Source organism: Sceloporus occidentalis, unplaced genomic scaffold (genome assembly GCF_023333645.1).
Source record: "Sceloporus occidentalis isolate IW3139 unplaced genomic scaffold, rSceOcc1.0.p SCAF_5, whole genome shotgun sequence".
In the NCBI taxonomy this organism is placed as follows: domain Eukaryota; kingdom Metazoa; phylum Chordata; class Lepidosauria; order Squamata; family Phrynosomatidae; genus Sceloporus; species Sceloporus occidentalis.
This window is the reverse complement of record NW_028316985.1, coordinates 57,436,453-57,449,026: the sequence shown is the minus strand read 5'-3', so window position 1 is coordinate 57,449,026 and position 12,574 is coordinate 57,436,453. Positions and strand designations below refer to the sequence as shown.

General features: G+C 40.3%; 1 protein-coding gene across 1 annotated transcript; it reads right to left on the bottom strand.

The window, feature by feature from the left end:
• Positions 1–644: 644 nt before the first annotated feature.
• On the bottom strand, positions 645–11,976 carry TMBIM4 (transmembrane BAX inhibitor motif containing 4). Its single transcript, XM_089524180.1, has 7 exons — positions 11,663–11,976; positions 7,883–7,991; positions 6,622–6,727; positions 5,758–5,791; positions 3,972–4,089; positions 3,237–3,282; positions 645–1,873 (listed from the first exon to the last, which is right to left on the bottom strand). Exons 1-7 carry the CDS (start codon positions 11,757–11,759, stop codon positions 1,667–1,669), a joined length of 717 nt encoding a protein of 238 aa, XP_089380306.1. The 5' UTR covers positions 11,760–11,976; the 3' UTR covers positions 645–1,666.
• Between the last annotated feature and the right edge of the window lie 598 nt (positions 11,977–12,574).

Below are 12,574 nucleotides of genomic sequence, written 5' to 3'. Positions count from 1 at the left end.
TCACTGAGACATGAAACCATTGGATGATCTTATACAAGTCACACTCTCTCAGCCTCAGGGGATGGCAATGGCAAACCCTTTCTGAAGAAACAGGCCAAGAAATCCCCACCACAGGGTTGTCTTAGGATCGCCATAAGTTGAAAACAGCTGGAAGGCACAGAACAACAAGGCTGATTTAAGGCCCCATGAATTAAATTTTGAGGAGATTACCTGAATTGGGGCCCAACTCACTAAAAAAAACACAAATCAGCTACAATGCAGTTGTTACAGGCAGTTAGAAACTCAAGCTATAAAATTAAGATAGTTGACACTGAGCACATGAAAAATATATTTTCATACATTAATGTGCAACACTGTCAGGTCTCACATTCCTGAGAATGAATGGAATGATATTTAGGCTAACGGCTATTAACTGCAGGCAATCTTAATGCTTGGTATAGTTTCAGGATCTGAACACTGTCAAGTCTAGAAGGAGCTGAGAATGAGGAACATTGCTACGTCATGTGGTGCGAGCATATAGGGTTATGCTAATTGTCAAATACAACATTAATTTTCTGTTCATACTTAATGATCTAGAAAATATTGGTTTACCATCTTGGAGCACTAGACAAAAAAGCAAATAAAGAGACAAATGGCTTGCATAATTATCATTTCATAAAATTTATTTTTGTGCGTTCCAGATATCCTAATGGAAGGGCAGATGGAATGTAACTGACACCTCTGCCCTGCCAGCACTCCACACTACAAGACCAAAACAAACACTAGTCAATAAATAGTATACTACACAGAAATATTTTATCCCTTATTATCAGACTATCAGAGAAAACAACTTTCAGAAGGAGTTAAAGTTGAGTTAAAACAGTTTCAGCATCCCAAAAGGATAATCAAAAACTATTTGGATATGATATAGATATATATATGTGAGCTTTTTAAGTTTCACAGAAGTTGAATAAAGAACCCAAACTGCAGGAACTACTTAAAAATAGATCCTAGTACTTCAGATAGATGCAAATTCATTTCAAAACAGATCAAGTATTTACTTACAGAATCAAGATATCTGTTCCCCCAAAATGGAATATGTTGTATGAAAGTTGAATATTCCAAAATACAGAAGTATTTGGAAATACAGTATTTTGCTTTAACTAGCAGAATATTAAAAGCGTTTAGAGGAAGCAGGATTGTTGTAATATTCCTTCAAACTGCTTAGATTGCAAGGGTTTCAAAAATGACCACCGCAAACAGAACTTTAGGTTATTTAAAACTTCAGCATTGAATGGCAAAATTAAACTGTTTTATGCCAGCCAACCACTGACAATTGTTGATCTCAAAGGACACATCTGTGGCAATTACTGCCAAAATAAAACAGAATTTTAATAGTGCTTATTGGCACAATTGGAAGTTGATGAGCAAGTCTTTCAATCAATAATAATATGCAAACTGATGGAACGAAGCCTTTACCAAACAGTCAGGATGACTGCAATATGTAATTAGCTGATCTCAGAATAGAATCATAAGCATCTACTCTCTAGAACATCCTTTATACACAAAACACTGAAACCACCATGGAATGTAAAGACTCAATCTCAAAACACACTGCAAATTTTTTTAGGTCTTTATTAACTCTTCAGATACTGTACCCAGCTTCCCAAGTCTGAACGACTCCCAATTACTTTTTATTAAATGCTTCTAGCAAACGCAGCAGGTGCAGAAACAGATTGATGATGTCCAAATAGAGGTTGATTGCTGCCAATATGTATTCTTCCGGGGAGAGTTTGTGCATTAGCAGATGAGTGTCATAGATGATAAAGCCACAGAACAGAAGAGCTCCTGAAGCAGCAATTGCCACCTCTACTATCTCACTATAGAAAAAAAGCTGTAAGAAAATAACACAAAGAAAGATTGTGTGCAACTCTCATTTCACAAAACTTCCTCAAAAGCAGATATCAGTAACAGAATTATACTTAAATGTTTTATTTGTTTAAAGAAAATTGTATATGCACAGCAAGACACCATTTTCTTGATTGTACATATAGACCATTCCTGAACCTCAAGTTTTTCTCTTTTCCTAAGACATTTGTCACATCCTCCCACAAGACTGTCACTACAGTAGAACTTTTCTTCTCTAAAGTGACAAGACTGAATTCACTTCAAAACAAACACAGTTCTCATATTGTAGCTGCAATGTTAATGGACTATTGCCAAGCTTTATGACGCATTTCTAAAACATATCGAGGGTATTCTTGCCCCTAGGCATTTTAAAGCAAAGCAAAGAGAGCATTTTGCCTCTGCAGCGTAAGAACAATATCATAAAATGATGTTTTGAAGTACATTCTTCGAAAAGACAAGTCCTTTGCAACCTGTGGTTCGGTATCCAGACATGGTTTAAACCCTGATGTAGAGTCTAAAAATATTTCCCTTCTACACTCAAAGACCCAGGACTTCAATACTTTATTCAGAAATCTACTTTATGACATCCTGGTGTTTGACAAGGTTTGACATATCATCAATTTGAATCATATTAACAGAGCATGGCATTCTGTACAGGTCATCTATGCTTCTAATATCTGAATCTTAATCAAACCACACTGTACAGCTGTCATTTACAATACAATTCCATGAGTGTTTACTTAGAAGTAAGCCCTATTATGTCCAATGAAGCCTATTTCCAGACAAGGCTGTATAGGATTGCAGTCTTAACCCCTGTTCATTACAGAGGTGGGCACCAGGGAGATCTGGGTGGAGTTGCTACAATCATGGTGACAAACACTGATTAAGGAAGCTTAAATGTAGTCTTGTGTGATGACTGAAGTGACAAAATGGAACATGATTTGAAACAGGTTGAAAATTATTGTTCAATATAGTGTCTGAATGCAACAAAAACCAAGGCTGCTAAAGTTGAGTAATAATAGTTTAAATGAATCTGAACTATAACAATTCCACTAAAATTATTTATGTATTGAACCACTTTTAATATCACTGCTATTTTCACTCAAGAAGAATAATACATGTTGAAAATTATTATTTTCTAATCCACTCACTGCTCAAACTGTTTTTACCACATAGGATTTTTGAAAAACAAAGAAGATACACTACAGAACAAAAATCTAATTCAGGAATTTCATCATTTTGGTTTAGTTGTTATATTTCAAGACATTTAACACCGTTAACTTAGACCTTTCACAAATTTAAATTATCCAATACACTTTCCAGTATTAGTCAAGAGCATGACAACTTACCTTTAGAAAACCTGCCAGAAGAAGAATCCATAAACAAGCAAATAACCTGTAAATACAGATTAGGAGATTTTATTTTCAGAAAGTGCTTTCATGTTCGGCTGAGATGGGAATCACACTGGCTGCCAGTTGTTGTTGTACTACAGTTCCCAGAATTCTTCACCACTGGCTATGATGGATAAGGCTGCCGAGACCTGTAGTCCACCTCATCATTTTTTTACACACAAACACACAGAGTGCAGGATGCTTAATTGTCTACATATGTATACCAGTGGTTTCCAAACTTTGTTCCTCCATGTGTTTTGGACTTCAACTCCCCAAAGTCTCAGCTAGCCTGGGCAACAGTCAAGAATTCTGAGAGCTGAAGTCTAAAACACCTGGGGGACCAAAATCTGGGAATCAATGATGTACACATATATTGCTGTCAGATGCATACTCCTATTTTGACACAATTATTGTAACCGCTATTTTAGTCATAACAAATAAAAAATGATACAAATCTAGATCTTTCTGCTGTGCATCAAACCAGTTGCCCATACTTAATCAGCGTAGCTACCCTAGTTTTTTTTTTACAGAACAGCTCTTCAAAGAAATCATTACATTAATACCATTACATTGTCTTATTCTAGAATGACAATAATTGATTGACCTTTTTGTTTTGCAAAGCAGTTATAGAAAACTCACCAATATACTGTATCTCTATGAATAATTTAAGAGGAGGATCCCAAAGTAACCTACCCAGCTCCAACTTTGCTGAAATCCCTTTTGGACTGCAAAGTATATGCAGTGAGAGCCAGAAACACAGCAGTAGTGAGAATAAAGGCTTGTAGGACAACAGATACTTCATAGAAAGTCACTACAGAAGACAAAAACAAAAACAAATGAGGTCTCTTAAAACTATATCTCAAATAGATGGTATCATTATTTTTGTTGTTTTATCTTACACTAATGTAGGTATGTATCATGCTCATATTTAAAACTGGTATTTTATCAGCTACATCTGGTTTATGTTGGAAACTACCATATGCACACCTTTATGGTCAAATAGAATGTCTGTGAAACCAGGCACATTTATAGAACTAATTAAAAAGTCAGGTGTAAACATTATTCTTGGGGTAGAGATGCTGTTCTATTAATACTTCAAAGTGGGACAGAGGAGAGAATGAATCAACACACAAAGCAGCCCTGCATTTTTATAACGTTCTTGTTCATTTTACCAAGGAGAGGCTAACATGTCAAAACTAGCATAGCATTTGTAGCATACTTCTCTTGTGCTAAGGGAAGCTCAAGTCTGACTCTTCAGCACAGCTTTCAAACTCCTTGGCAGAACAAGAGGGTGGGAATGTTGGGCTGCATCATTGGTCTGGAGCAGACAAGCATGAAAGAGCAGCCTGAGTCTACTCTGGCCAGAAGTGGGTCGGAATCCCGCTGTCCACACTCCCAAGGTGAGCCATGGATGCAGGGGCTGACTGGTGCTGCCAGTTGTATTATCCCTGCTTCTTTTTGCTCCAGTTTTAAAGAAAGGATCACAGCTTCTAACCACATTGTAGGTATGCATCATTTAATTGGCAAGTCTCCAAAGTGGCCAGAAGCCACTTCATTTGGCCTGTCTGTTTTACCCTATTCTTCATAAAATAGTAATGGATAGCTATGACCATACAGATTTTTTTGTTTTACTATATATACCTCCCACAAGCCCTTGCCACTTAAAATGCTAGCTAGGTCTAATAGAAGCTGGAGGCAAAAAAACTGAAGAGTCCACCCCTGTTCAGAAGACATTTTGCACATGTGCACACACTTGTTAACAGCAGCAAGAATACAGGCATGCAGGATGTGGAAGCATATGCAGGTTCCAAACCAACACCAATCAATTATTGCTAACATATGGTCAAAAAATTGTAGTTCCTAGCTCAATCCCTTCTGCACTGGGCATTTATTCATTCACTTCTGCCTGTCTCCCAGTTCAGGATGCCCTAGAGGCACTGAGAAGCAGCTAGAAGCAGCTGCTTAGCAACACCTTTGAAAGTTCAACAGGAGAACTCCCCCAGTCCTTTTCCTTCTCCAGAATCAGGCAGGCACCTACAGTCATCCTGGGCTTTGGAAGTGCTCTGAAGCAACAAGGACATTCCCTCTTCCTAGAGCTACCATGCAAATGCAAGTTCAAAGGCAAGTCCCTGCCAATGTCTTCCTTGGCAGAGACTGTTTGCACTGAAGAATTATTTTTGGGAGTGCCTTTGCTTACAAATACTAAGCTCTGGTACATACGTTGGAAAAGTTATGTTTGGAATGCAACTCCTACTGGCTGTGCTGGCTGGTGGGGATTCTGGGAGTTGTAGTTCAAAAAGAGTAACTCTTTTTATTCTTTCTGAACTACCACTTCCAGAATCCCCACTAGCCAGCATGGCCATTAGGGACTGCATTCCAAAAAAGTAACTTTTCCAAGCTCCACCTGGCAGTTAGAAACAGGAACAATGTGCATCTGCTTTCTCCTTTAATGAAATATAGGATAAGATTGAATATTTACCTGTAATAGCCACAGCCAGAGCTTCTAAAATGGTCTATGAGAGATAAAAGAAAAGCAATCATAATCTTTAACCAACATTATGGTAGTGTCGCTCAGCTTTCGCAAGCCAAAGGACCCTGATATTCTCAGAGAACTTTGTGCAAATTATTGAGCCTGCAGGCAGGGTCTCTCTTCAGTGTCAGATACAGCTGTGTTTGAAGACAGAAAGGAAAGGAAGCCTGCCTACAGGTTCTATATGTGGCCACCCACGACATTTAGTTGATACCTATGTGCTGAATACAAAAGTCATCAACATTTATCTGCTCACAGTGAGAAAAAACAGAGCCATAATCTACCCCTTTCTCTGCCTTGACTGAACTATCACTTGACAGTTTTGTGAGCAAGTATATATCAGCATGAAATTCACAGGTGCCACAGCTGGATTCATATGGTAAGAAACCACTTCTTTTTTTATTAGAAGATGTTGACTAGGTTTTTGTCTAGAGGCTAAAAGCATGAATCCACTTGTTAGTTCCAACTAGATTAGCCCTGCTGAATCAATCAGAACTTGACAAATCAACACTCATGTAAGTGCCAATGATTCAATAATCTACTCTAGCTGGGACTAGCAAGTGGATTTAGTGTAAAGTATTTGCTTCCTGAAGTCCACATCTGAAGATATGACAACTGTGTATATTAACGGTACAGCACATGTTCCAGATAGATAGGTATTAAAAGGCTAGTTGAAGAACAAAGATAATTTAAAAACATTTAAATGGGGGTATAATTAAGTATGAGAAATAAAGTAAAGTCACTCCACTAGAACATCTATGACTATATCTAAAATTCGCACAAAATCTAAACATGGGTTATGCAAATACTTACAAATCCAAATAGAAGATATAAATTAACTGGATGCTTGTGTCTGTACAGTATAAGTGCCACAATCACAACCAAAGAACCAAGTAAGGACACCAGAAGTAAAGCAGGGCTGTAAGATTTAACCGAGAACATAGACACTATTAGAAATCTCCTATTCTGTTTTAATGCAAAAGATAGCAGCCGTCTATCAAATTATTTCATGAGTGTTTAAAATGCTTAAATATGTCTATACAGAAGGTTTAGAAATATCTTTACTTGCTACACAAAATTAAAATACAATCTATAGAAAGTTATCAGCATTTCAAATATATGAAGGTCTTCAACTATTTGATTAAAAAAAGTTCATTATAGCAGTTGATTCCTCGGTAAATTCTTTTGAAGAAATTGTGTAATTTCATTCTGGAACATAGCTAAGGAAAAGAAAAACATGACCACAGAATTCAGTGGAAGACAATGATTTATACGTGAGAAAGTAAATGTGCTGCAATCCAGGGCATCTTCATAATAGGAACAACCTGGTGGTCTTTTTGTTTCATTTTTGTTTTGCCCCAACACAAGTATCAGGACTGGGAGAAAGAGTTTTGCACCCAATGCCATATAATTTGTAAGGGTCTAACTTAGTAGTGTTTCTTTTCTTTACAAGTGTCACTCTCTTGACTGGAAATAAATAAATAGTTGCTCTAGGGTTTGACTCAAGTGGGCAAGATCTTCCTTCCTTCTGCCCTCTTGAACATGACTTGTTGGGGAAGATTCCTGCTTTCTCTAGCTCAAATATATCTAGCTTGAAAGCAAAAACCTTACTCTTATGTTTTTAACAGTATCCTGAAACAAACACTAAGCAGATTTTGAATATGATAACCCTTTATCTCTGTGTCAGGAAAAATTCAGGTTTCTGCTAAAGAACCGGGAAGGGGGGGGGGGCAAAAACCAATGGTAGAATCAAAATTCCCAGGAATACATCATAGTTTTATATGCCATTAAAAGATAGTAAGCAGTATGCAGCATTAAAACTTCCTTTGGCAGAATGGCAGAATCCAGTGGAAACAAAAGGGTTGGTCGTTCCTCCCTCCAGTCAATCCTGCATGCATCCCAAATCCAACTTATATGGGGGCTGAGAAGAGATGGTGCAAAGAACTGCAGACATGGGGACTGTCCCATTGTGCCAAAATTGCAGCACCAGGACAATGCTGGATTTCAGTCATTCTGTCCATACTAATTGTACATTAAAAAAGTAAAAATAAGTAGATTTGCTAAAGGACTTTACCTTTCATGCACAAATGTTCGAATCGTACTAGAGTACAGAAACACCGCAGAGGTCACTGTGGTCAAGAAAATTTGAACTGAAAGTATGCTGTACACTTTGCGCAGGAAAGCTAAGATACAGGAAATAAAACATATCAATTTAGTTTAGTCACTGATCAATTTCCTTTTAAGTGATTTATAAAGACAAGATGTTGTTGTCGTCATTGTTTTATCTATTTATATCCCACTATCTTCCAAACAATGGGACTCAAGGTGGTAAAACAATACAGATTAAAAACAATACCCAAAAAATTGATAAAAGTACATCTACAAAGCTGACAATTGCCCAAGAATGAGATGTTGGAGTTTGACCTATAGTTATCCAGTACAGTGAGATCCAGGGAAGGTTTTTCAAGAGGTCTTGCAAAACAACTCCTTCAGCCAGTTAGGACTTGTGTCCTGTTTCAAACAGGCATTAATCAGTTCCTTGCCCACTCAGTCAGTCCTCCCCTGGCCTGTTTAATAAGCCAGGAAGAGCAATGGTCTAGTACACAAGTGGTGGCTCTAACCACTGTAAGGAGTCTGCCCAGATCCTTGGGCTGCACAAACTGGAAAGTATGCATTAATACTGGAAAGAGAATCCTGGTGGCCAAAGCTGAGATTACAACACATGCCAGGTCAGCAGCACAGTCATCCAGGATCAAGTCCTGAATGGCAACTGACCATTCACCAACCTGGCATTAAGCAGCAGCATTTTCAGCCCAGGAGCTTGAGGTCATGGCTATTCAGATTATTCAGAATGGGAGACAGTTTGAGAGTAACCAACACCCTTTGGTCAACTCTATCCCCAGGGTAGTGCAATAATCTGTATCTTGAATGAAGCGTAGAACTGACTGAGCAGGTCACCACACAGGTCAAACCAGAAGGAAAATAATTTTAACACAGTAGTATCCACAGTTCCAAACTGGTTATTACAAGTTAATGCTAACCTTGGTTAGCAGTGATAAAGTTAAGCATCAGCAAGGCTACGTGACTGGTTCAAGTCATTATTTCTCTGCTCCATTAGTTCACTACTTGCTAAAGAAAATGGAGGAGGACACAATTGCTACAAGGATTTACTGTTCTCATTGGCCTGTTTTGCCTCTTTGTTTCAGTTCATTCAGTAACTTCAGTTATACTCCAACTGTGTATTAGTTCTTTACACACACCTTCTACCAAAACTCATTCATTAGGAGTATAAATACTATAAATCTCTAGCTTTATTCATAAGTTACAATTCTACAGAATAATGTGGACTGAGCCTTCCCTTCACTGGCTCTGCAATGCTCAAAGAACTTCTCACTTTAAACTGATTTCACAGGACGACTTCTGTCCTTCTGAAACCCCTCCTTCCTTTATGGCAGTGGTTCTCAACCTTCCTAATGTCATGACCCTTTAACACAGTTCCTCATGTTGTGGTGGCCCCCAACCATAAAATTGTGGTGTCTTGGTTCCTAAGACCATCGGAAATATGTGTTTTCTGATGGTCTTAGGCAACCCCTGTGAAAGGGTCGGTCAACCCCCAAAGGGGTTGCGACCCACAGGTTGAGAACCGCTGCTATATGGGAATCTAAATCCCCCTCGAGGCTTAACCCTTACTTCCAACTGCACTGCTGGCAGTTTTAAGATGCACTCATACCATCTCAATGGCTCCTCCTTTTTATAGCCGCTCATCAGGCAAGCCCCCAACTTTTTGCCAGCCTAATTCCGATTGGTTGCTCAGAACATCCCATTTGCCAGTGTCTCTCCACAGTGATCTGTGGTTCTCCAGGTATTTTGGACGTCAACTCCCAGAAGCCCCCAGCCACCCTGGCCAGTGTCCAGGAAGCTTGAGAGCTGAAGTCCCAAACACCTGGAGAATGATAGTTTGGGAAACCACCACTGCTCCAGGTGTTGCTTAAATGAAACTCCCAGCATTCCTCACCACAGAATATGTTGGGAAATGCTGCCGGGAACTACAGCCCAACAACATCACAATGGATGAGTCGGCTAAGTCAGATTATGAATAAACAGTAACTGGCTAAATCCGCTATTGGTTCAAAGGTTCTCTGTGCCTGTGTAAGAACGCCTTGCAGGTTTATTGTCATTTTTACTAGTTCTGGAAACACAGAGGCAGCTTTTCGTTCCTGCTTTGATCAAACTATTTGCTTTAGCTGTTTACTCTGTGTGTTGGAGGCAACACTTAAATGTTACTGCTTAAAGGAGATGAGCTAGCTTTCTTGTTTTCCAAAAGTGACAGACATGGCTCCTTGTAGCTTTGCCTCTGACTCATGTAAGATATTTTCTGTATTAATGAAAAGTCCTCAGGGTTTAAAATCGCCATTTGAATTATCAGGGCATTTGGAGTTTCCCGACAAGGCAATGATGCCAGGTCGTTTCGAATATTATTTGCCATATTCATTATACGCTCGTCCCCCACATTCGCTGGGGTTAGGGGCGCAGGAACCCTGTGAATATGGGAAAAGTGCAAATAACAAAAATATTGTGTTTTTACCTGAGAGGACGCCTCTCTAGGAATCTCTAGGTCCTTCGGTGCAACTTTTGGTTAAGGTTGACCATAGAATTGCGCTGGAGGACCTAGATATTCCTAGAGAGAACATGCTAATACAATCCGTGAATAATCAAATCCGCAAATGTGGAGGGAAAAGTGTACTGTATTACAAATGAATAAGGTACACAAAGGAAACATAACTGGATATTGTAGGAACCCAAGTGAACCTGGTTTAGTGAGATTAATACATATATACATGCTAAATAATCTTTGGACATCAGAGCCTGATGTCTAAAAAGCCAGATAAAGACTGTCACTAATATAATCTGAATAGCAGGACCAATTTTTTCCATCCTTTATTATTATTATTATTATTATTATTATTCCACTTTTCTCCCAAGATTGGGACCCAAAGTGACTTACAGTCCAAAAAAACACAGTGCAGTTAAAAGCTTGCAATGCCTTTAAGCGTTAGGCAGCAAGGAACAAATTCTGTTTTTCCTTTCAGTGTTGCATCTTTGTGCCAACAGTACCTTTTTATCAGTTTAATATCTGATTTTAAAGAAAGCACAAAAGTGAAAGTGAAAGTATTTAAGGCCAAGGCAGACACTTGGGTTGTAACCTCCTCTCAGTCAACTTGATTAAACAGGCAGTGGGAGCAGCAAAGGAGGGTATGTTGGGGCAGGCAGGGGGACTACGTTGAATAGGCTGCATCCACGCTGTAGAAATAATCCGGTTTGACACAATTTTAATGGCCATAGTGGTGTCAAACTGGATTATTCCTACAGTGTGGATGCAGCCTTAGTCAGAAGTGAACCGAAGGAAAGGGCTCACGTAGAAAGGCAGGATTCAGGGCGACAGAGCCAACCTGGCCTTGTGGTTTGAGTGTTGGACTAAGACTCTGTTGTTGTTGCTGTTGTGTACCTTCAAGTGGTTTGAGCACTGGACTATGGCTCTGTTCGCCATAAATCAGGCATGACCCCCCTGGGAGACGTTAGGCAAGTCACACTCTCTCAGCCTCAAGAGGGTGGCAATTCTGGAGAAACCTGCCAAGGAGACCCCATGACAGGGTTGCCATAAGTTAGAAATGCTCCCTTGGGTGTCCTTGGGCAAGTCACACTCTCTCAGCCTCAGGGGAAGGCCATGGCAAAGCCCCTCCGCCTCCAAACGCCTCCAAGGCACACAACAACAACAACGCGGCCCCGAGGAAGGAGGCCTCCTTCGAGGCTGAAGAGGCCTAAGAGGTCAGGGGGAGGGAGGGGGGCTCTTTACCCAGGCGGATGTGGACGCTGGCCGAGGCCACGTTGGTGCCGTAGTTGAAGTCGTCCTCGATGGAGGCCCTCGGGTAGCTGGAGCTCTCCGCGGCCATGGCTACTGACCACGGCGCCGTTGGCACTCGGCTTCCCTGCTTCCCGAGGAAGGAGTCTTCGGCCGTTCTAAGAACGTCACGCCAACTGTCCTTTGGAGCGCCGGGACTCTTCTTTTTTACAAAAAGACTACAACTCCCACAATCCTTTGCCTCCTCCAGAAGGCCTGAGGGGAGATTGTGGCACTAGACTCTTATAGTGCTGCTGTTCCACTTTAACTGCTCCGGCTGCCTCCTCTTGCATTCTGGGGTTTGCAGTTTAAGGAGGGGCATTTAGAATACTCCGCCAGAGAGCTCTTAGGCCTCACTGGACTACAAGCCCCAAAATGCAACGGGAGGCAGACAGGGCCGTTACACAGTGGAATAGCTGCACTGTAAGGGTCTAGTGCAGTAATCTGCTTGGTCTCTCACCATTTCTGTATGCCAGTGGTTCCCAACATTTGGTCCTCCAGATGTTTTTGACTTCAGATCCCATAATTCCAGACTGTTGGCCAAGTCTGCTGGGGCTTCTGGGATCTGAAGTCCAAAACAAAGAGTTGGCCCAAAGGTTGGAAACCACTGCTGTGTGCTGTATTCAATATGTTTCAATCAGAAGCACTATGTCCAATATATAATTGACCTCCCAGCAGCAACTGAAGCCTACCTCCATCTTCTTTCACTTTGTTCCCTCCAGTTGTTGGGACTTCAAACTCCATCAGCTCCAGATGCATCCACACTGCAGGAATAAACCATTTTGACACCGCTTTAACTGCCCAGGCTCAGTGCTATGGAATCCTGGGATTTGTAATTTGTTCTAACACCAGAGCTCTCTGATGAAG

Coding starts and splice junctions, on each gene's coding strand:
- TMBIM4 (XM_089524180.1), bottom strand. CDS start 11,759: ATGGCCGCGGAGAGCTCCAGCTACCCGAGGGCCTCCATCGAGGACGAC. Junction 3,283..3,971: donor TTCAGCAAAGTTGGAGCTGG/GTAGGTTACTTT, acceptor CTGTATTTACAG/GTTATTTGCTTGTTTATGGA. Junction 1,874..3,236: donor TTCTGGCAGGTTTTCTAAAG/GTAAGTTGTCAT, acceptor ATTTTCTTACAG/CTTTTTTTCTATAGTGAGAT.